Genomic DNA, 26,233 nt, shown 5'->3' with positions numbered 1-26,233 from the left:
GGCTAGCCTGGAATCCAGATGATATAATAAAATGCCTTGGAAGGAAACCAGAGAACCTGAATTACACCCTTGCGCATTCAAACTGTTCAGACAGATACTTTCCTAGGTAGACTCAATCTCATGGCAACACTAGTTGAAAGTGACTTTATATGGAACAACTGGATCAACCGAACAATCGCTCAATTGAGCAAGTGTAAACTCGGTCAACCGCAGGTGACAAGTCGCAATGTGTTCACTAGTCGCTTCGTTTCAGCTCACCTAAAAATAACAGTTGGTTGATTAATTATTGTCTGGTGAAAACAGGCAATCAATCGTCTTTCATTGACTAGTCAATAAATTATGCAGGAAGGTGTGCGCTTCAGTACCTCAACAACCATCGCTCTGTGTAAAGCACTTGAACCGTTGTTCGTACACGAACAACTTGCCGAAGCAAATATTTTGAGCGACTACTGGAAAGATAGTTGTCCTGTGTAAAAGCATCCTAGCATCCTAGGCACTGTACTCGACTGGTGACAGCTGATGGCATCATAGGCGTAACTAGAAGCTCATGGGCCCCGACGCAAAATCTATAACAGGGACCCCTACTACCATGTACTGTTTGTAACACCAGTGTCTTCTTATGTGATGGAGGGATCTTTGGGCGCCCTAAGGCTCCAGGGCCCGGTAACAACTGCTACCCCTGCATTACCTCTAGCTACGGCCCTGGATGGCATTGACTACTTATGTAACAACCAGTAATATTTCATTTCAAGTGTCAAACTTCTTATACTAAAAATATAAAGTTATTTCACTAAACATCCTGAAGAAAGAAGAAAAAATACTTTTACTGGGGAATGTGGATTCAAGAAGGTAAAATTCTGTAAAATTCTTGTGATCACGCCAGTTTAGGAAAATGACGCACTTAATTTATTTTACCATTTTACGATGCAAAGGCTAATCCCTGGAAATAAAACTGCAGTGGCATATTAGAGGCAAAACATCAGTTAGGCCTTCCTTGTCTCACACCCTATGACATACTCCAGAGGCGTAACTTGAAGCTCATGGGCCTCAATGCAAAACCTGTAACAGGGCCCCCAACTATAATGCTTTATTCATAGTACTGGGCTCCCTATATGGAGAAGAGAGGCCTTATGGGCCCCCTAAGGCTCCTGGGCCCAGGTGCAACCGCATCCCCAGCATCCCCTATAGTTACGCCCCTCACATACTCCTTAGGGGAAAGAATCCTTCATAGAATATTATGGCACATTACTAGAATATGTCAAAATATTATGGTGCACGAAGGTTTGACCCTTGGGACAGCAGCTGATTCCTAGAATGAAGACATAGAAGTCCTTGTTATTTGTGCAGGCAAAAACTGCCTATAGAACTGAATTAGTGCTGCAGCTTCTTCCATGCTCTTGCTTCTGTGTATATGAAAGATAGTGATAGGTGAGCAGGATCTCTTCTCTGTGTGTGCAGTATATGGGAGACATCCTAGCAGCTAGTCTCCACCCACCAGTTCAGGGAAAACTGAGAATTGGAGATGGTGCTTGTGAAATATGCCATATATAAATCATATGGTGGCCAGAAAATGTTATTCCTCATGTACACACATATGACAGCTTATTGTGAAAAGTCACCTGAAAAGTTAGGTATGCGATTTTAACATTAGAAAGACTTATTGACAGTTGCGTTAAAAAAAAACACAGCGATATTGCGTGAAATAAAATGGGGCCCTCAAAGGGGTTGTGCCTGGTTTTTAACACAGTATAGAAATTATGTGTCTGATTGATGAGGGTCTGACTGGAACCTCCACCGATCAAGAGAACAGGGGTCCTGTGTCCTCAGATGAATGAAGCAACGGTTGATCTTGGGTGCTGCCATTCTGTTAATCTCTATGGGGTTGCCAGAGACAGTCAAATCCTATACTTGGTTATTATCTCGCCTACGACCTGAAGGTTGCAAGTTCAATCCCAGCATGATTGAGGTAGCCGGCTCAAGGTTGACTCAGCCTTCCATCCTTCCAAGGTCGGTAAAATAAGAACCCAGCTTGGTGGGGGGTAATAAATAATAATTACCTGAAAGCGCTGCGGAATAAGTTGGCGCTATACAAATACCAAGATATATTATCTGGCAGGCCCATAGAGATGAATAGAGCACCGACACGCATGCTCAACTGCCACTTCATGCATTGCATACAGAGGAACAGGGGGCCGTTCTCATGATCGATTCTCATGACCGCTCAGACACTTATCCATTATACTTCGCATAGGGAATATGTATAATAAACTAGTCACAACCCCATTAATAACTATGGAGACTCCAATAGTAATAAAGTTGTTTGCTTGAAATAAAACTAGCCAAGAGTTTTGAAATTCTTAGGGTAATATGTCACTCCACTTACAGCTAACAGCTCCTCAAGTTTTCAAGACCCCTTTAGGTTCACCAATGTATTCTGAGACACAGAATGGGTGACATTATTTGTGCTTTATTTTAAGTCAGGAAGCCACGTTGCCTCTATCTGCAACTAATTTATCAAATGCCACACGCTGAGGATAACATAGTAGCATCTTTAAGTAAGACTACTGGAGTAAGATTGCGGCAAAATTTGCGACTTTTAAAAAATATCCTACTTCTTAAATCTGACTAAGAACCTCACTCCGCTTAAACCACGCCCCTTTTCTGTACACCTTGGAAAAGTGGAAAAGAGGCATATAACAGTTAAAAAATGAAAAATCTTTGAGCAAAAACTTACTTGCATAAAAAATTTAGATTTTTTTGATGAGAGAAAACTACTGTACGGCCTTGATAAATTCTTCTATTTTTTTAAACCAAGTTTTGGGGAATTTTATTAAGAACAGCATTTCAAAATTTTCCCTTAATATTGTTTTTGCTGGCATAGGATGCACCTAATACCGTGTTTCCTTGAAAATAAGACAGCGTCTTATATTAATTTTTGTTCAAAAAGGTTTAACTTTTTACATGTATAGCTGCCTGGACACTATTTAAATGGACTTTTTAAATTACCTGTTAGCAGGGCTTAATTTTGGAGTAGGGCTTATATTTCAAGCATCCTCAAAAAGCCTGAAAAATCATTTTGCATCCTCAAAAATTCTGGAAAATCATGCTATGTCTTATTATCAGGGTATGTCTTATTTTCAGGGAAACAGGGTACCTGAAGAAGATCATCAAGCAGAAATGTATGCCTGGTCGGATCTGGCGTTCATTTGTGTTATAATTTACACCAGTTTCTGGCATAAATTATACATAAATGTGTCGGTCTTGTCTCACAACAAGGAACGCCCCTTTTTAAAAAAGTGGCGAATGGCAATACAGACAGCAAAAAGATTGCAAAGTTTTGTGCAAATTCCCTACCTGATTGTGGGGAAGCATAAGGTACCTAATGAAGAATGAAGCCACCATCCAATGGGACAGGGATTGCCTATGCATGATGGACTTTGTGTATAGCCAAGTTGTGTATCGCTGCACATAGCATTGTCCGACCTCTTTGGTAAAACCGTTGTCACATGCAAATATTTCTGTGTACTGATTTTAGACAAGCTTCTATCCTGCCCAAAGTAGATTTCCCTTCAATCTTCTGAACACTACAATCATTCTTTTTTTTCTTCTCCTTGACACAATATGCAACATAACCGGCATTGATGTTTTAAATAAATTACAAGGCCTTAAAGCACAGTACATCACTGTAACACCAATGTGACTATAATTACCTACAAAAGAAGCCGGGGTTTTATGGAAGACTAATTTCCCTCACTTGTGTCCCATTATTGAAAGACTTCACACAAAATTCGCTTTTATTAATAGCCATTTCCCCGAGAGCCTCTCTTGTAAATATGTCAACTTTCCATTACATACGAAGTCATCGAACCTGCTTTTTTGTCACCTGCAAATAATTAGTCACTCAATATGCAAAGCAACCTCCATGAAGAAAAACAAATGGTCATAATTCTGTTTAATTGTAACTAAATGAGGCAGAATTTATTTTTTAAAGTGATAGGCTCCAGGTGTGATGGCCGATATGGTACTTTTGTTATGGCATCAAAAAAATAGGGTGTAAGTGCCTTTCGATTTCCTGCGCTAAGAACCATTTATTGACTTTTGTGACTTTTTTACCTTATGTCTACATTATGGAATATTTACTATTGTTATGCTGTATAAATCTTGTTATTTGTATAGCATCAACTTACTCTGCAGCGCTTTGCAGTAATTTATTTATTAGCCCCCACCAAGCTGGGTACTCATTTTACCGATCTCGGAAGGATGAGCTGGCTACCTGAACCATGCAGGGATTGAACTCGCAACCTTCAGGTCGTGAGCAAGAGCATGGGACTGTATACTGCTACCTTAGAAACACGAGGCTCTAATCTCCATCATATTTCTTTTTATGGGGTGTCTTCTGTAAATATTATTAAAAAGTAACCCTTTGGTTTTAGGGCACAGTACTTTTGGCACCCTTCATTGGGGGTACATTTGGCACTAAGGGGATATGATAAGGTGTAGCTGTAGAGATGGCTTGTTATATGCATATATTGTTGTGTCAGTGCTTTGTTTACTGCATTTTAACCTCCATTATATGGTACGATTTTGTGTTATAGATGCAAAGAAATTCTTGTACTTTTGCATGTGTAGGCTGTGGTGGCTCTCCTAGGTTTTAGTGTTAAAGGGGTTGCACCATAATGACAAATTATCCCCTATCCATCAGATAGGGGATAACTTGTTATTCAGTGAGGATCTTACTTCTGTGCACCCTACTAATGGCCGAACTGTTCCCTAATAGGCCGCAATGTCATATTGCCAGTTTATAGTAAAGTCGTCTGTTCTGCCGCACCCAGCTAGGTCAGTACTTTCTATCCTTGGCTCCTTTGAGAGGTCCTTGGCTTACAGAAATATAGGTATAAATGCTTTAAAAAGTACTTCAGATATTTCAGGGGATAGTTCAGAAGAGCTGGCAGCCAAAATCATAGCAGACAGACTGTACATCACACTATTAGGCTTGCCATTCGGGAGCAGAATACTCACAGATGCCAACTGTTGGTGAGAAATCTGCCCATTCTCAGATTACGCACTGTGAATATCTCAATACTTCTGATCATTAGACAAGTTTCCTATATTTCTCTAGATTAGTGTTGAGCAAATTTTTGAAAAGTTCAGTTCAGCTGGTTTACCGAATTTCGGTAATAAATTCGGTATGGTCTAAATTAGTTCAAACCAAACTGGAATTTTACTAAAACCCCTAAAACTGGTGTATAAAACTGTCTGAACCCCATAGAACAACTTCTCCTCTTCAGTAGTTAGCACTGTTGCTTTGCAGCGCTGATGTCTAGGTTGAAATTTGACAAAGGGCGAAATCTGTATGAGTTTGAAGGAAAACACAAACATGGAAGACATACATACAAACTCCATACTCGAACCTTTGGGGTTTGCTTTGGACAAACCCACTAAAATTAATATTCCTCCTCAGTTAGCACTGTTGCCTGGTGGGGTCTTAGGTTCAAATCTGACCAAGAACAATATCTGCATTGGGTTTGTATGTTCTCCGTGTGTGTATGTGAGCTACTTCAAACTTAAACTCCATGCAGATGTTGTCCTTGGTCAGATTTGAACCAAGGGTCCCAGTGCTGCAAGGCTACAGTGTCATGAGCCACATTGATAGGAGACGTTATTATCGTCTTCTACTTATCTTTCTTCTCCTTCGTAGGAAGCATGGAAGCTCAGTGGTTAGCACTGTTGCCTTGCAGCACTGGGGTCCTATGTTCAAATCTGACCAAGGACAATATCTGCATGGAGTCTGAGTTTGAAGAAGCTCACATAAACACAGGGAGAACATACAAACTGCATGCAGATATTGGTCTTGGTCAGATTTGAACTTAGGACCCCAGTTCTGCAAGGCAACAGTGCTATCTGAGGAGGAATATTAATTTTAGTGGGTTTGCCCAAAACAAACCCCAAAGGTTCAAGTTTGCGCCAAACGTAACCTTTTTGAAAAATTTGAGCCCAACTAGGGTTTGACTGTTTCGTTCGTTCAACACTACTCTAGATGGACCATCATTGGTATGATTGTGAGGAAGATAGAAAACTTTGGCCTTCTATTGCTATGGGCTGGGCAGAAGAGCTGACTTTGCTGTTTATTTTACTCATTGGGCTTGATTCAAACATTCAGATAAAATCTAAAGCCTACAATGCAGAATGACACTTATCTAATATATCCAATATCACATTTAGTGAATGTACAGTAGGGTGTAGACTAATATTAACATATTAACAGTAGGAAGTATTAAGTCTTCCTGATTCAAACAAGAAACTGTACCATGGTGCAGCACCTAAGCATGGTATATATGTAGGAAGGCTACTTTAGTAGGTGACTAGAGATGAGCGAGCATGCTCGTTTAAGGCTCCTACTCGATAGAGTAGCAGTCATATCAAGTAACTGTGTACTCGCCTGAGCAGCATGCGGGGGGTGGGGGTGGCGGTCGGGAGCGGGAGGGAATGGGGAAGAGTGAGAGATCTCTCTCCCCCTCGCTGCCCCCCACCGCCCCCCTGCCCGCATGCTGCTCGGGCGAGTACACAGTTACTCGATAAGACTGCTACTCGATCTCGATAGCAGCCTTAAACGAGCGTGCTCGCTCATCTCTATAGGTGACCCTTCACCCAATTCTTTGATAACTGACTTGAAATCTGCTATCCGTGCTCTTTATCCTTAGTCAAGCTTTGCTGGCATCATGGATGGAACCCTGCTCCGTTAAGGAAGAATGTAAAACATTTTAAGACGCGTCAGTAAAAGTTTACCAGAACATCACTTTAGAAATGTTCTGCAGCCTAATTCATCTTTGTTTAATCAAGTCGTTATTGGAATAACTATGTTAACATACGATAGCCGGAGGTGGGAGAATGTTTCCAACCTTATGTGACCTTACTGTGTTTTTATTACAGTATAAAGGCTGAAAATTGTATGTGTGAACATAAACTCCTTGTGAATTTTACAATGACATGTATGTAACACCAGTACAACTTCCAAAAAAATACAGCAGACCTGATTATGTTTCATTAACTAATAAATGGCAGAACAAAGACTCAATTCTCAAAGAACTGCCATGACCATTTGTGTTTCTTTTTGCATTACATATAGACAACACCCACACTCTTCACTTGAGACCAGAAGAAAACAGACTTCTCTCATGATCTAACCTATTGTAACTATGAGTTATAGTTGTTACAAAAATATACAGGGGGTGGACAAAAATATGGAAACCGCGTACCAATGGAATCTTGTTGCTCGGGTAGATGTTCACTTCTGCCTGGCAACATCTGTGTCATATTACCTCCACTTAAAATCGGTCTCTACATGTCTTATTGATATAGTTAAAATTTACTGGTAGTATAGTGAAATAGGATTTACAATCCCATGTAACTAAAGGCATGCATTTCATACGGTATTTCCATATTTTTGTCTACCCTCTATACATCTTTGGTTTTTGGACTATAAGACAAACTTTTTATCCCAAATCAGAAGATCTGGCAATGCCAGACCCCCTCACCGATTTATTAGTAGCCAGGCAGAACAATCTTATCTGTACATTTCTCTCCCTCTGAACAGTGCGGAGCAACAGGAGATGTGTGCACATCACATTCATTTTTTTTGTCATGGACGGTGCAGCAATTCACAGGTGTACACTTCTCTCACTGGTGTAACTATAGAGGGTGCAGGGGATGCGGTTGCACCCGGGCCCAGGAGCCTTAGGGGGCCCATAAGACCTCTCTTCTCCATATATGGAGCCAAGTACTAGGAATTAAACATTATAGTTGGGGGCCCTGATATAGGTTTTGCATTGGGGCCCAGGAGCTTCAATTTACCCCTCTGACTTCTCTCTTTCCCTGATCTGCAATGATCTGTCTGTTTAGGAATGCCGAACACAATGTGCACATCAGAAATGGAGAAAACTAATTCATAGATACACAGCAATAACCTGCATGGACAGTGCCGATTGTGTTCAGCTTTCTGATAGGATACATACCTGGAGCCTGGGGAGGAAAGTAAACCAACTCCTTCTGTAGATGGCAAAGATGGGAATGGCATTTCAACAGGGATGGTGCCAGTTGGATATAACACTAATGAAGCTCAAAAACTGCTGCTATACCTCATTTACAACCAGAAGTCTATCGCAACACTTGAACCATTAGCAACAGGGGTAGATATAGGTCCTTGTAGAAGACATAAAGGGTACACAGCACAACTAAAATAGAGCATCCACCTTAGAGCTGTTATAATTAAATAAATCTTGCTATTTGTATAGCGCCAACTTATTCCGCAGGTAATTTAGGTAATTATTATCAATTTATTTATTACCCCTCAGCAAGCTGGGTACTCATTTTACCGACCTCGGAAGGATGGAAGGCTGAGTCAACTTTGAGCCGGCTGCCTGAACCATGTGGGGATTGGACTTGCAACCTTCAGGTCGTGAGCGAGAGCTTAGGACTGCATTTCTGCTGGCTTCGCACTCTGCACCACACGGGACTGCCTAAAGGCCCATCTACAGCCAATGCTGTACAAGAACCACGTCTCAGTTCATTTATTAGAATGGGTACAATATGCAATACAAAGTATTGTAGTTCTCCATACAGTGCATGGGAAGGAGCAGCGATGTACAGTGAAAATTCTGAAGGAGTCATGGCCCCTCTATTCTAGTGATATGTGGGGGCTCAAGATGTATATTCCAAAGCTTAAGAGAACAAATACAACCCATAAATGAAAACAAAATACACCAGACCACCAACTATACAGCCATGCAGATAAGATATGGTTAATCCTTTAATATACCCTCCTAGACCCTAATGCATAACCCCTTGATTTACAGTAGGCCACCAGGGAACGTATATTAACCTCTAATATACCTAGACCAAAGACACGAACTCCTACTTCTCTTTTAGACTACTGTGGATTAAAATTAGCCCCGTCCACTACCCTTAGCCAGCAAAGTTTTAATTAGTATTTTTTTTAACCTATGTTCTCTTATCTAAACCTGGGTGCATCCTATAGTCAGTATTAGAGATGGGCGAGTATACTCGCTAAGGCACATTACTTGAGCGAGTAGTGCCTTAGCCGAGTATCTCCCTGCTCGTCTCTAAAGATTCGGGGGCTGGCACGGGTGACAGGTAAGTTGCGGCGGGGAGCGGGTGGGAGAGAGAGATCTCCCCTCCGTTCCACCCCGCTCTCCTCCGCCGCTTCCCGCCCCCCACCGGCCCCCGAATCTTTAGAGACGAGCGGGGAGATACTCGGCTAAGGCACTACTCGCTCAAGTAATGTGCCTTAGCGAGTATACTTGCTCATCTCTAGTCAATATGTCTAATGGTGCTTTTACATACAGGAGCAACAGTCAATCAGTGAATGGAGATAGATGGAGTCTATTGGAGCCTCCAGTGTTTTCATCAAGAGAGAGGGCAAGACCTATCTTTTGATGCAGCGTGAAGAATCGGCAACCGAATATGGTTGCCGATTTGACAGTGTGATTTTTTTTCACTTGCCCAAAAATCACCCATGTGATAAAATGTATTGAAATCCTATGCTTAACACAATCACAATTTTCGGCTGACGTTTTATCACGGCTAAATAGCCGTGTAAGACCGCCTGTGTAAATGAGGCCTTAAATTGTTGATCAGTGCTCGGTACACACGGATCATTTCTCTACTTAGGGTGGCTTTACATACTGCATTTTTTTGGAAAATACACTGGCAGTTTTTGATGCAGTTTTTTTAACCAAAGCCAGAAGTAGATTAAAAAACACAGAACTATAAAGGAAGGACTTCTACTTCTCCTTCCTGCTGGATGCACTCCTGACTAAAAAACTGCTTCAAAAACTGAAACTGTGTATACTAAAAAATGCTGTGTGTGAATTTAGCCTTATAGTCTAAACAATACAGTCAAATTGTATTTATTTCAAATTTCATTTCTCTTCATACATACATTATATTTAAATTTCCATCCTTCCTGCACTGTTATGAGGATGAGAGTTACAGCAGTTTTGACTAAAACTTGGTTCCATGCGGTTCCTCTAATTGTCCTTTTACTTAGAATTATTAGCTATATTATAATACAGAGAAACAATGAAATTCCTCAACATGGACAATAGAGAAATCTAAATTTGCTGGTCATCTTTGATGCTGATGGACAATGATGCATGGACCAAAGTAGTGAAGTTGAGTCTTGTATTGCAGGAGTGTCGACCCTTTTAGTGTCTCTGGGCCACATTGAAATAAGAAGAGTTGTCTTAGGCCATATATTAAATACACAAACACTAACGAAAGCTAATGAGAAAAAAAGGTCCATGCATAATTTTAGGGATATGCACAACCACAGATAAACTAAACAGTCCTCATATAATAATCCTAATCCACATCCCTTCAAACAACTCCCATCATCCTCCGCTGTCCTTCAAAAAAACCCAATCGTCCTCCACAGCTCTCTAAACAAACCCAACCTCTTCTTCAGTCCTCTAAACAACCCCCATCATCCTTCACAGTCCTATATATATATATATATATATATATATATATATATATATACTAGTAATTATTAGGAATTTATAGTATCAGTGTTTCCAGTGGTGCAATGCGCCACACAGCTGTGCTACATGGTACATGCATTATGATTCCTACACATCACACACACACAGCTCTACTACATCCATCCTGACCACACACATTACACACACAGCTATACTACATGCCACACACAGCTGTAGTACATCCATTTTGATTCCAACACATTACACACAGAGCTCTGCTACATTGTACATTCATTATGATTCCCGCACTTTACACACACAGCTCTACTACATGCATGCTGACCCAGCACATCACACAGCACATTACACACATAGCTCTGCTACATTGTACATCCATTTACATCCATCCTCACCCCACACATGACACACACAGCACATGACACATACAGCTCTGCTACATCCTGATTCACACACATCACACACACAGGTCTGCTATTTCACACATCACCAGACTCCTGGACACAGTGATCAACCCTGGTCATGTGATTCCTGACTTCACCCACACAGGTGATCACATGGTGGTGACATCCTCACAGGTCCTGGTAGTAGTTGCTGTTGGTTTACCCAGTATACAGTACTTTCTACCAAATTTCACAATGGCTCCTCCCACAGCAGTGATGTCACCACAGGTGCTTCAGCTCACTGGATCTCTGTGGTGGTGGTAGGTCAGTGTATTCTATCAGGACCGCTGAGTTGTGTCTGAGATAATAATGGCTTAGTTGTTTTCTAATTTTGCTATTTTTATCCACTCTTTTAAAGAACCCTAACTGTCTTGATCTTCTGTCAGTCAGGCTATGTGTTTTATATATGTTGTAGGACCTTCAATGATGTCACTAGGGGGTGGAGCGATAATGTCACCAGGGGTGGAGCATGAGAAGCACTCACATACTAACTGACAAGTGGTCATTAGTAGTTTGATATACACACTTTCCCTGTGGGCCAAAACTCAACAAAATGTTTAGTACCTAACATAGCAAAAGGCTGAATTTTCTACATGCTGTACATTGGTTTAATAGAATACATGTGAGCCTACAAAGAGTTGCATCCGTATTCTTAACTACACGGCTACTAGACTGGCACCCCCTCGACTACCAGATAGAGCAGCTGGAAATAAGGATGGAGAAGAATTAGCATTGCTCACACCCCCACCCTATGATGAGTAATCTGACCATAAATTACATCTGTCAGTATTGAAGACTTCAACTATTTCACAAAGGCTAATTTGCTTTCATGCAATTGTCTAAACTCCCGCAATAATGATCAGCAAACATAGAACCCACACGAACCCCTGTAATTATGACAAGGTAGCTACAAACAAAGCATTGTCCCGGAAAGACTTCTCCATGCTGTTTAGTTCGATTATTAAAGTTTGACATGAGTTTTAATTACGATATATGGGTTGCATACGCAATAATATATATTATATGACAGTGGACAAAGAAGTGCATCTATGTGAATCCTGCGATCGTTCTAACTGTTACTGTTATTTCTAGAACTAAGTATCCATTTCAAGATTATTAAAAAAAAATTTAATTTTGAGTATTTTTGTTCAAGAAGCTCAACTGAACACATGGCAAAAATATATATTTTATGTATGCGGATATAAATGTCGCTACAGTTAAGAAAAATCTGATTTATCGTGTTAGGCTGCCTGTCCACGGGCGGGTTTCAATTGTGTTCCCCGCGGCGATAATCCGGCCACGGGGAATGCAGTGAACACTTTCCATAGCAATGTTGCTATGGAGAGCGCAGCCCCCCTGTCCATGACACCCGACAGGTCAAGAAGTTGCTTATTAGTCACTAGTCGCTATTGCTCCTTTCACACAGGAGCAATAGTCTTCAGTGAATGGAGGCGGAGTGCGTTGGAGATGTCTTTTGGCGTCTGTCTCTATTCACTGGGAACAGGCAGTCATTCAAAGATGAGCGACTGCCTGTTCACACTGAATTAGAAGTCACTCACTAGTCGCTTCTTCTAAGTGAACTTAAACCAAGCAACTAGCAACTAATGAGCAATTTCTTGCTTAGCATCCTGTTGGGTCTCTTGCTTACACAGTCAACTATTGGTCAGAATTAGAGATGAGCGAACATACTCGGTAAGGGCGATTTCGCAATCGAGCACCGCGATTTTCGAGTACTTCACTACTCGGGTGAAAAGTACTCGGGTGCGCTGTGGGGCGGGGGGTTGCAGAGGGGAGTGGGGGGTAGCAGCAGGGAACAGGGGGGAGCCCTCTCTCTCTCCCTCTCCCCCCCACTCCCCTCTGCAACCCCCCGCTCACCCACAGCGCACCTGAGTACTTTTCACTCGAGTAGTGAAGTACTCGAAAATCGCGGTGCTCGATTGCGAAATTGTTCTTACCAAGTACGTTCGCTCATCTCTAGTCAGAATCTCTTGTTTGAGCAACTTTTTGGCTGCTAGTTGGACCTTGTAAAGCTACCCAAATGTAGCGACTAGTGAGCGACTTCTTGCTTAGTGTGAACAGTCAGTCATTAATCTTTGGGTGACTGCCTGTTGACAGTGAATGGAGGTGGGCGGCCAGAAGAGATCTCCGTAGGAACTAATATATATACATCTTAGCCTGGTGTGGTTTGTTATCAAAACAACTCTGCCCTCATAAGACGGCGACTGCACCAATCACAGCGCAACTTGCATTATACCACAGCAGTATAAGAAATTAAAGCGGCGCTGTAATTGGTTGCTTTGTGCAACAATGACAGATTTTCTTTTAGACAGCTTTCATAAGAGTCTGGTGCCGACCTACTTTTCCATGGCCCACCCTGTAGATGCTATGGTGATGATAAGTAAAAGTGTAGTCACATAATGCATTTAAATGAGCTGTTTTGATAGCAAACCACACCACATCATACTAAGATATATGTATATATGATGCACCACTACATGCTATAACTCAAGCTCACTCATCATCACCATAGCATCTACTACAAACTTCATGCCTCACATCCTCTACATCCACACAAGTGGTGTAAAGCTACATCTCTCAATCAAAAGCCTACATAAGTGGACACCTTTTCATCAATCATCTGCTGAGCTTCCACGATGACTGTTTCATGAAGTGGTAAAATCTTGATTCAACAAAATCTAAATTGACGTCCTGTAAAATCACCGTACGTCCTCGAATATATATTATCGAAGAGGTGCGCAAGCAGATAGAATGAGACAACATGGGGACCACCGTGTTGGTTTGTCCTGGGCATATCGGGTATTCCAACATCTGCCGCCTTCGCATTATAACCACTATTTCTAATTCTACTAAGTAATTCTTCTGAGGATATATATATATATATATATATATATATATATATATATACATACACATATATCTTTCTGCTAGTATATCATAAGGGTAAGATAGGTAGAGGTCCCCTATGCAGAATGATAGATTTTGCAGGTCTTTCTGAACTTTATTTCTTGCATGTGTATCTTCTGTCCGTCCCCTACTTACTAACAAGTATTGATTTTCTCTTTTTCCCTTTGATGCACAATACTATATATAATAATATTATATCTATGTAAGTAAATATTTCTGTGCTTCGGCCAATCAGCAGTCAGTTCAGTTTGCCTTTGTGAGTTAGAACCAACCCATTGGAATTCCGACTATTTGCAAGAGGACAGAGCCAAGTGTAAATTGGATGGAAGACACAAGTGTCCTTCTCAAGAGAACGCTGATTCTCAGCCAGCATCTCCTGTCTGGCAACCTGACTGTTCCATTCACTGGATTTAAGTTCCTGGGAACCAGTCTCCTTCAATAAGGGTGGAGTTTATCCTTTCTGGATGGAGGCCTGAATTAGTTTTTACTAGATTTGGCTACTGTGTGAAAACATTGGCAAAGGAATGGTTGGCTTTTGAAGTGCAGACAGAAACTGTGGACACTTGGGGCTTCATGATGTGTCTAACCAGGCATGAGCATTGACAGCAGCTTTAAATGATGAATTATATCTAAAGAACATTCCTTTATTCCTGCCTGGGGAACGAAAAAAATTGGTCAAAGCATTATTAAGTATTAGCAACTGATATGCACATCGAATCTACAATGTTGACTATGCAGACAATCTGTTCTTTCTTTCTTGTAAGCTATGATTTCGGGAACTGTTTACGGCTCTGTTCACACTGACTTTGGATAATGCAATTGAGATATATCATAAAAGGATCCGTAAAATATTGGAGTAACGGATGTTTTGTTTTTGCCACTATTGTGTATTCGTTGCAGTAGATGGTCTTCAGCCAATTCAAAAGACAATATCCTGACAAGGGCAAAAACACATGGGCGCAAGCGCTAATACCCACGCCGAACCCACGAACACTGGCACCAAGCTTGGCTTAATAGCCATTTAAATCAGGGTGAGGGGATTCCCTTGCCCATTTTGACTAGTGGTGCCTGCACAAATATGCACAGTATTGGTGCAGGCATGCACAAAGTACACTCGTTTTCTACGCAAAAATGTTGCGCAAAAGTGAGGTTTTTTTAGAATACATTCATCTGAAGGAGGCCTTATGTTTGGGAGCCCTGTCCTAAATATGGTGTGACTGAATGTCATTACATAAAATATATTAGAACTATACTGATAAATAGAAATATTGGGAATCAGATGCCATATATCATGCCGAGTCTCAGTCTGTAATACGGGAACTTACATAGAGCTATATGAGTCACAGTGCTGTGTATAATATGGTTCCATATTGCACACCATATTACATAATGAAATGCACATGCTTCTGTGTATAAGACCTTAAAGTGACCCTCTGGTCCTTGACAAACAATGATGGCCGCACCACTTCCCTGACTACCTGATGCATACTGTGCACTAGTATGTATCGGTAGTCTAAGTTATTATATGCTGATCTGACTGGTTAGTTCTGCTCATGTGGACATCATTGGCAATCAAAGCAGGTGAACTGTCTTATAACGATGATGCATACTAATAGGATGGTAGAGTTGGAAGGGACCTCCAGGATCATCGAGTCCAACCGCTTGCTCATGGCAGGATCCACTAAATTATCCCAGTGTGCATTAGGTAGTCACAGGAGCTGTTTGGCAATCTTTGCTTGTCCAGGACTGGAGGATCGCTCCGGTGAAAACATATTTTTCCATCCCTATCCCCCTCAGCTGATTGCCTGTCACACTCTGGAGGTCTCCCTGTGTATTCCAGCTACTTCCCTACACTGCTGCCACCTGTCTGCCACTATCTTGAAGTTGAGATTTTTTTTACTTTCACTTTCAATTAATCTTATGATGCATCAGCACTGCATTAGCTAGGGTTATACCATTTCTGCCTGCTGGGGGAACTATTTAATCATCATTAACTTCTATGTTCACCTAAATAAGCTACAGACCATAAGTATACAGTCAGGAGAATAAGCTGTGATCTCCTCTATTATAACTGTGTGATCATCATTAGTAACTGTGATAGGAGAGTCTGTGTCTCCCTCTAGACAGCTTGTGTGATAGATCCATGTAATAGCATCACATGGACTGAGAAATTGACTAGAAAATGAATCCATAACCCTCAAGATCAGAAGAAGCTGGGAGTCTCCAGAGAGAGGAATAACGAACCAAGCTAATACTAGACAACTTATAAATACTGGGGGGATAGCTACATTCTTCTTAGAATTCTATTTGTGGATTTCGTCCTAGGGCTCCAACTGGATAGCAAGAAACCCTGGTTCCATAGGCTTCTATTAGTAGCACGAAGACCAAAGCTGCAAGTTTTGGTCTCCAATTTAGCAGGTTTTTGTCCAACTTTGGCATCTTTACAAGATAAAATGTCAAAACCTGCTAAAATGGAGACCAACGTTTGCAGCTTTAACCTTTTTTTTACTAATAGCAACAGTGATGGGTAAGTATACTGCAAGCTCCTTCAATCATTACATTGTGGATGCAATGATGCGGCCCATACATTGCCAGGCTATATCTGTGCTTGCAACTGGAAACAACGCTAAGTATAGGTGCAACCTAGAACTTAGCCGTAAAACATGTGTGATCATATGGGATTTTAGATATATGGAAGTCTAAATCACACATTATAAGTAGAACTTAGTGCATTTCTATGGGATACAATATTGTGTAATATGAATATTGCTTCTGCATGCAAGTCGCCTACTTCCAGTCCAGAGTTGTGCTTTGGTTAGACAAGTAAAGTTAGCTACTTATATACCATGCAAATAGCTAAAGTTAAAAAGTAGGTCTCGAGCCTATGAAACAATTAACCATTTGCAATCCAATTTTGGATTCAGGGTTTCCTAGGGGGCTTTCTCTTTCTGCCATTATGCAATGGCGGCATCTGCTGGCTAGAGCCAGTACTGCGGTATTGGACATGCTGGAGAAGCCCCTGACAACGGAGCGGCCAGTAATCTACAGTAAGAATACCCTGCTGGGCGTCCTCCAACATCCGAGCTGTACAGCCTTCAATCAGAATGTCTTTAGACGTCAGACAGTGGATTGGAAAGGGTTAAGAGGAATTTTTGCAAAAGCCTGAATTGTTATTTCTCTGTTCGCCAGTAGCTATCTGCTTCTATGAAGTGCTGAGGGTTCAGTCTATTGTAAGCCTGCATCGCTGTAATTATGTCAAGCATTATGTTTTGCTATTCTACTGTTAGTGGTTCTTGAATTTTAGCTGCCACTTCAATGGAGTGTGTAGAGCATAAATGATACACAAATTATATTGCAATTATGCTAGCAAGTTTAGTTAAAATACAGTAAAAATATTCATACAGTGAAATTCAATTAATACAAAACATAATGGTGCACATTTACTATTGGACATACGCCGGAAAACTCTCTTACATGGTTTGCACTGCTTTTGGACACTTTTTATAACTCACCCGACAAATGGGCGTGGCTTTGTGAGAAGGAGCATGAAATAAAGGCCACACTGTGCGACAAATATCAGTGCAATCTTTGGAGCAAACTAAGCCAGCTAGCAGGTGGCATAAAGTTAGACTAGACAGTGTAAGATTTAATAGATTTATCATTCAGCGGAGTCATTTTAAGACTGTCTAGTCTGTCCGCACTGTCTATTATTACACAGCATTTGTAAATCTGCCCCATTGTCTAACAATGATAGTTAAAGTTCTATTTTAAAAAATTGCCAAAATGATCAACATTTTCAGGTTCTTAATACATTATCCAAAATTCCAGACAATGGGGAGGGGGGTGAAAAACTGGGTCACACTGCTAGTGAAGGTCCAAGGACCCCCCTGCTTCATAAGGAGACGGCAGTATTATCAATGGCTCATGATATTTGGGATTAAATATGAACAGCTTATAAGGTCACTTTACAAAAACCAAGAAGCAACAGTCAGGACAGCTTATGGGAGCACGGATCAGTTCAGAATCAAGAAAGGCGTACGGCAAGGCTGCATTGTATCACCAGTCCTTTTCAATCTGTATGCAGGAACGAGCATGAGGTAAATACCTTATCCAATGAGTGCAAAAGGAAAGCGAGCGCATGGGACTGTACCTCAACAGCAAGAAAACGAAAGTCATGAGAACGGTAAGCAACGGTACAGGGAACATAAAACGAAGAAGTTGAGACGGTCCAAGATTTCATCTTCCTTGGATCCAAAATTGATTGCAACGGGCAATCTGAACCTGAGATCAAGAGACGGATTACACTTGGTAGGAATGCAATGCAAGGAATGGAGAAGATCTGGAAAAGCAAGGATATTAGCATTGCAACAAAAACCAGACTGGCCAATGCAATCGTCTTTCCCATAACGACGTATGGTTGGAAAGTTTGACACTCAGAAAAATAGACGGAAGGAAAATTAATGCGTTTGAGCTATGGTGCTGGAGGAGAATGCTACAGATACCTTGGACCGCCATGACAACGAACAAGGTAATGTTAGATCGCGTCAGACCAAAAATATCACTAGAGGGCAAAATCATCAGACAGCGGGTCTCTTTTTTGGACACGTGATGCACGCTAACTCACTGGAAACCGTATTGATGCTTGGCAAGGTCAGTGGAAAGAGAAGATCAGCACGACAAAGAACAAGATGACTAGATACAATCAAGGCCACCATGAACATGTCAATCGCCGAACTGAAAGAAGCTGTGAAAGACAGAAACGTGTAGAGAACATTGATCCATGGAGTAACTGAAGGTCGGATGCGACCAAACAGATAATCATCATTTAGAAGCTACTTCAATCTCCCAAAAAATCTGTTTAGTCTGAAATGGTAACTATGAGACAGGGAAGAGAGGAGAGGAAGGGAATGTTGCGGCAGGGTATCTGTGCTGTGTAAGGGTCCATTTACACCAAACCATTATCGCTTGAACGGGCGAACAATGTCAGACTTCACTCACTCGATTGGGCAACCTGTTTATACAGACAGATACATTGTTGGCTAGTTCAAATGAGAAATTGTTCAGTCGTTCACAATTACTGTATAAGCGAATGAGAACAACTGAATGAGCGTTGTTTAAACTGAATGATGGGTGAACAAGCCAACGACAATTTTTATGCCTACGCAAAATGTACGATGAATGAACGTTGTTTGGTTGTTGGCTGCGATTTGACTGAATGATTATCATTCACTTTCACTCATTTGAATGATATCATTCCGTCTAAAAGGACCCTAAGGGCTTATTCACACGTCAATATTTTTCATCAGTTTTTTTGTAAGCCATAACCAGGAGCGGTTCCAAAATCCGGAAGAAATGCAAATCATTCCATTACATTTTCTTTCTGCACGTTCCACTCCTGGTTTTGGCTTACAAAATACTGATGTGTGAATAAGCCTCAAGGCTCATGCCTTGAGAAGGGAGAACGGAGCATCATGTTGAGAGAGCATGCACCATATCTCTGACAATACACGAAAAAGCCTCTGAGCTCAGCAGCAGAGGGAAAGGAACAAACCCAAAATACAGAGGTTAAGGTGCTTTTACTCAGAATGATTAAAACCATTCTTGGTTCATTCACTTATTGTTCGGTTTAAATATCGATTGTTCAGTCCCTCTCATTCACTTATACAGCAAATGTGAAATATTGAACGAATCTGAACGATTGTGGTTTAAACAAGTCAACGATGTATCTACCTGTCTAAACAGGCTGCACTAGAGCGAATGAGTTGGCGGTGACGTCACTCACTCATTCGCTCATTCAAACAAGAATCGGCTCGTCTAAAAGGACACTTACAGGTTAGAGGAGTAATTAATGTCGTTATCATACTAGTTTGCCATATGACCCCCTCTATATGTATATATACATATATACACATACACATGCAGGTCAATTAGCTACAACATGAAACCCTACTGACAGGTGAAGCGAATAACATATGACAATAGGACAATGGCACCTGTCCAGGTGTGGGATATATTAGGCAGCAAGTGAACAATCCTTTCTGGGGGTTAATGTGTTGAAAACAGGAAGAATGGGCAAGCATAGGGAATTTTTGACAAGGGCCAAATTGTGACGACTGTATGACTGGGTCAGAGCATCTCCACTGAAGGACAACCGGTAAATAAGTGACAGGGACAAGGACACTCAGGGATCATTGATGTGCAGTGGGAGCGAAGACTAGCCCATCTGATCTGAACCCACAAAAGAGCTACTAAAGCACAAAAATGTCTTGTTGGCTATAACCGAAAGGTGTCAGAGTACACAGGGCATCACAACTATTTTTATACTGGGCTGCATAGTCACAGACTCATCAGAGTTTCTAAATTGACCCCTGTCCACCATCAAAATTAACCAACAATGGAAATGTGAACATCAGAACTGGGGCATGTAGCAATGGAAGAAGATGACTTGGTCTGATGCACCACATTTTTTTTTTACAAATGGGTGCACGTGCATGACTTACCTGGCAAAGAGATGGCACCAGAATACACGATGAGAAGAATTCATATGGATATTACTCTGACTTGACCATCTACCTAAACATTGTTGCAGACCATGTACACCCCTTCAGGGCCACTATATTCACTAATGGCAGGGGCCTATTTCAGAAGGATAATATGCCCTGTCACAGTGCTAAAAAATGTTCAGGAAGGGTTTGAGGAACATGGCAAAGAGTTCAAGGCGATGATTTCGCTCTGTATTCCCCATACAGTATCTCAATCCAGTTGAGCATCTGTGGAATGTGCTGCAAAACACAGGTCCGATCCATGAAGGCCGCACCTCACAACGTACATGACTTAAAGGATCGGCTGCTAACATCTTGGTGGCAGATACCACAGGACACCTTTGGAGTTCTTGTGGAGTCCAAGCATTGGTGGGTCAGAGCTGTTTTGACAGCACGATGGGGACCTACATAATATTAGGCAGGTGGTTTTAAGTTTTTGTCTAAGCATTGTGTATATATTTGAGAGATGAATACATGTCATATCCTAATGCTAACTCAAGTACTTATAAAAGATTAATTGACACGGCCTATGTATTGAGCTCATAATACTGTACAGCGTGATGCCTTTCAGTTCATCCATCAACATGAAAAGTAATACTTCATGAAAAATGCACCAAAAGCTTGATTAAAATCTTCCCTAATTCTTGAATTACACTTCACATCCTATGACCTACATTAGAATTTTATAAAACATCTCATCTTTTCTTGAAATGAAATCTCCCTTGGGTATTTCCATCTATGTAGATCTGTTCAAGGAAGTGAGTAATACTGAGATCTAGGAAGTTTTTAATGGGATGTACATTTTGAAATTACAGTAGTTGACCAAAAGACATGCCTGCCTTCTTCTCAGTGAACGTCCTCGTGTTCGTTTTCTACCCGTAAATTACATTACTGCTTAGTAAGTTGGTGTTAAATAGTAGAAAAAGTTTACCTGTGTACGATTAAAGGCCACTCTTGCAAAAACAGCTTGAGACACGCTTGCCCTTTTCAGCTCATCCCGGACTTGTTGGTAGATATCTGGAGAGACTTCCACTGAAGAATTGGTGGTTTCCACTGGTTTGACAGGTCTTGGAATTGGTGGATGATTTAGAAACTGCTGGTTGATGGCCTGAGGATGTTGATGGGCTAAAAGTCTACTTACAGCTATCTGCTGGTTTATTAAGTGTGCCATGGCTATTTGCTGTCGTACCAATGAAGGACTGAGCTGAGGAGACAAGAGTCCAGGGTTCATTATTGGCTGTAGGGCTGGTACTTGACTTCTAATAGGGGTACTGTGATGAAGTGGGCTGTGAGGAGCTTGTTCATTGCTTTTTCCTAGGCTTGCCAACTGGTTTATATTTGATAGGTGTGTTGGTCGTTGACCCAGTACGCAGTAATCTGTTAGATTATCCCGTTCAACTGAAAACAATAGAAAACTTTATTAGGATAGTTGTCCTTGAGGATACACCTAAGATATTTCATTGCATCAATCATTTTGTTACTCAGTGTTCAACATGCTTGGGAAGGACAAAATGTGCCGCCCATTTCTAAAACATTGCAAACACATACAAGACTATTGCCTTTTTACTCTTTCAACAACAGAGTTAGAGCAATTAAAGAGTTGTACTTTTGTGAAACTTTTGACATGTCAGAGAAATGTGTCAAAAGTTTTGAGCAGGGGGGGTTCCACTGCTGAGACCCCCGCTGATCGCTAGAACAGCCCTCACCTGAGTACTATTGCCCTTCAACTATCTTCACTGCTTTTCGGCTACTCTTGACTCCTCCCAGCAGCTGAAGACAGCTTCACAGAGGTGTATAGAAGGTGTTAAAAGCTTCACAAAAGTGCAGTTGCTCTTTAATGACTAAGGCCCTTGAGCATATGAATCAACAATAATTACAGGGGTTGTCTAAGATATATATATTTTTAAACCTTTTTCCTCATGTCACATAACAATAGACTGTCATATACTAACCTCTCCTGGCACTCTGCTGTGTCCCACACCACTATTCCAGGTCTTCCCTGTGACGTAATGTGTACAAGCTGCAGCAGCCTGTTTATGGGACATCACAGGCTGCTGCAGCCAATGACAGAGCCAAGCACTTGATCACTAACTGCAGCCTGTAAACAAACACCAGGCATGTAGAACCACGCAATAGCACAGGAGATACGGGTAGCCAGGAGAAGTGAGTAGATGACAGATTGTTATTTTGTGGCATGGGGAATATGGCTTAAAAAAAACTGAAAAAAAACCCCCAAATAACTCAAACAACCCCTTTAACATGACAGAGGGGACAATGACTTCTGGCACTTTTGCCTCCAACACTGGGGGTTGGATGCAGAACTATAATAGCTGCTTCAACTTCCATTGATGTCAACGGGAGTGAAGCCAACTAGGGCATTTGCTCCTCCCTCCACTATGATGCATATCAATCCCGCTATACTGATTCATCAGTAGGGATCCCGAACGGCGGGTAGCCTGTGAGTATCTATTGATGACCTATCCTAAGGCTAGACCATGAATAGTTTTGGCCTGGAAAACCCCTTCTATTTCCTTGGTGATTGCACTGCAGGAAAACATTTGTTGTCAAGTTGAACAACAGATGACCACTTTGCGTCCTTCAGAGGGACACTTTGTGATGTGCTTACTGTTAAGGGACCTTTTGAAGAATTAAAAGTTTTTTTCAAAGTGAACAGCCTTTTTAAAGAGGACTGTCATGCCCTCTGATGGGAAACAGGCTGAATACCTTCACAGCACTGGCGTAACTATAGGGGATGTAGAGGATGCGATTGCACCTGGGCCCAGGAGCCTTAGGGGGCCCACAAGTGAGCCTAGTACTATAAATAAAACATTATAATTGAGGGCCCTATTACAAGTTTTGCATTAGGGCCCAGGAGCTTCAAGGTACGCCACTGCGTTAAGGGGTTAAGAGAAGTTGGGGGGCCCTAAGATAAACTTTTGCACTCAGGCCCATGAGCCTTTAGCTACACCCCTGCTTCACAGAATTGTGGGTGAATGGGGGGCTAGATTTAAACTGCACAGAAAACAGTGAGCAGATGCCAGGAAGTGTATGAAGCTCATTTCACTTGACAGAATGTGATAGATCTTCTTTAAGTTCACAGTGTAAGAACCTAAAAATGTAACCCTGTTAGAAATACATGTGGCCTAGAAATGTACCTTCAAGAAAAAAAACTTATTTGCATGAAATACATACTTCTAGCGTCCCCAACTAGTAAAGCAAGATATGTGATATCTCTCCATATATCAGCACACACAAGAGCAGCCACTCCGTATCCTACCACAACTCATACATCTTTTTGACAGATGTCAGCCTGTGTTTTCAATAGATTTGCATCATGTACAGAACTTTGTAAAAGTTTTAGGCAGGTGTGGAAAATATGCTGCAAAGTAAGAATTAGTCTCAAAAATAAAAGGCGTCTGACTCAAAATTTAATCTGCAGCAAGACAACAACCCCAAGTATACAACCAATGTCATTAGGAACTATCCTCAGCGTAAAGAAGAACAAGGAGTCCTGGAAGTGATGATATAACCACACAGAGCTTGGATCTCATCATTAATGAGTCTGTCTTGGGTTACATGAAGAGACAGAAGGATTTGAGCAAGCTACATCCACAGAAGATCTGTGGTTATTCTCCAAGAAGTTTGAAACAGCCTTCCTGCGGAGTTCCTTCAAAAACTGTGTGCAAGTGTACCTAAAAGAATTAATGCTGCTTTGAAGGCAAAGGGTGGTCACACCAGATATTGACGTGATGTATATTTCTCTTTTGTTCATTTACTTGTAATTGTTGACTAAAATAAACTATTTATACTCTTATTTTTGAAAGCATTCTTACTTTACAGCAATTTTTTTTACACCTGCCTAAAACTTTGCACAGTACTATACATCCTAAATCAGGAGTATAAAGCATATTATGACAACAGTAAGTACGAAACAAGATGGATGTTATCCCATAGGCGCTTTTTAGTTTTTTACTAAACACTTTTTAGGCCTCTACAGTAGTAACTAGAGATGAGCGAGTATACTCGCTAAGGCACATTACTCGAGCGAGTAGTGCCTTAGCAGAGTATCTCCCCGCTCATCTCTAAAGATTCGGGGACCGGCGCAGGTGACAGGTGAGTTGCGGTGGAGAGCGGGGGGTGAGAGGGAGAGAGGGATCTCCCCTCCGTTTCTCCCCGCTCTCCCCCCCAGTTCCACGCCGGAACTCACCTGTCACCCGTGCCGGCCCCCGAATCTTTAGAGACGAGCGGGGAGATACTCTGCTAAGGCACTACTCGCTCGAGTAATGTGCCTTAGCGAGTATACTCGCTCATCTCTAGTAGTAACACATTTGTCAGCCATGAGATATGACACCCCTGTCCCTTATTCAAGGGGAATTCGGAATAGAATGTTTCAATTAAAGTTACATAAAATAGTCAGAATATGACTAGAATTATTTTAGCTGCCTTCTTGAGCTACGGGGAAGTCCATAGACAGGAATAGTCTGATGAAACCGAGATCTAGTGATACTAGAAAATGGTATTTCCTAAAAGTCTGAAGCCCTTAGGTATGGGTGATCTATGTGGCAGTAATTACTGATACCTAGGGAAAAAAGCTCCAGTATATGATTGTCTTTGATTAAGAGCCATTTACTATGCTTCAACTGTTGGGCTAATCAAGACATTAACATCTAGTCAAAAAAAGACAAGATGAGATAGGAAGCAATCTGAACTAAGCTAACTTTTTAAATGTAAGGGCCTATTGATGAGAAACTCATACAGTGGGGTCATAAATTAGGAATCATTATAAGCAGTGCTGAGAGAAGCAAACCAGTAGAATCCTATTTACTAAAAGTTCAGTTCAACATGAACCCGAACCGAGCTTCTAGCAAAGCTCCACCCAAAATAGGGTTCGGTTTGCTCAATACTAGTCCTCAACTCTGGTGTATAACATTGTCTAAGAGCCATACAAATCCTGTAGAACACTCAGGGCATTTATGGCTCTAAGGGCAGCTGGAAGAGCCGGGAGCAGTGCACTGAGCTCCCACCCCCTCTCCGCCCCTCGCCACTATTTGCACTGGTGGGAGGGGAGGGAGCAGAGCTAAGTTACAGAGTGGTGAGGGGCGGAGAGGGGCCATGAGCTCAGAGCACTGCTCCCGGCTCTTCCAGCCTCCTCCCCTGCAGAGAGGGACACCGTGAAAAGCTAGCCAATATACGGTCGTCTGAATAATCCCCTAAAACAGTGTTAAACAATCCCCCAGTTTAAGGGATTTTCGTGAACATCCAGTTCGGTTTGAACTAACTTGGACAGAACCAAACATTTTGCAAAATTTCAGCGAATTGGCTGAACTGAATTTTTGAAAAGTTCACTTATCACTAATTATAGATGTGAGATCTTTTAAGGATGCCCATGCACACTGCAGAACTCCATCACAAATGCATGCAGATCACTGCTGATTGCCAGACAGCAACTGGACTTGTCTTTGTTACTACTGGCAAGTCCAGGTGCCACCTGGCAACCAGCAAAAATCCACATACATTTGCAGATGAAATCTGCAGCATGTACTGTATGGGCACCGTATGAGGGGTTATTTTGTGATTCAACACTGCCATGTCTGTGTATCATTATGGTTGTTTGAAGGGATTGCTTAGTTTAATCTATTATTGGGGGGCTGTTTCTTATAGATTTCAGACCAAGTAATACAGGTTACCACGGGAAGTGGTGAGTTCTCCTTCAATTGAAGTGTTCAAACAAAGGCTGGACAGATCTCTGTCTGGGATGATTTAGTGATCCTGCACTGAGCAGGGGGTCGGACCCGATGACCCTGGA

At 41.6% G+C, this 26,233-nt stretch overlaps 1 protein-coding gene across 2 annotated transcripts in view; it reads right to left on the bottom strand.

The window, feature by feature from the left end:
• SATB2 (SATB homeobox 2) overlaps positions 1 to 26,233 on the bottom strand; it is a 185,688-nt gene that overhangs the window by 74,942 nt on the left and 84,513 nt on the right. For both annotated transcript variants that reach the window (XM_066575682.1, XM_066575681.1), the window contains exon 7: positions 21,359 to 21,825. In XM_066575682.1, coding sequence (XP_066431779.1) covers positions 21,359 to 21,825 — 467 coding nt within the window. The remainder of the gene's footprint in view (positions 1 to 21,358; positions 21,826 to 26,233) is intronic.

This window comes from Eleutherodactylus coqui, chromosome 8 (genome assembly GCF_035609145.1).
Source record: "Eleutherodactylus coqui strain aEleCoq1 chromosome 8, aEleCoq1.hap1, whole genome shotgun sequence".
Lineage (NCBI taxonomy): Eukaryota > Metazoa > Chordata > Amphibia > Anura > Eleutherodactylidae > Eleutherodactylus > Eleutherodactylus coqui.
This window is presented reverse-complemented; position numbering and strand designations above follow the sequence as displayed.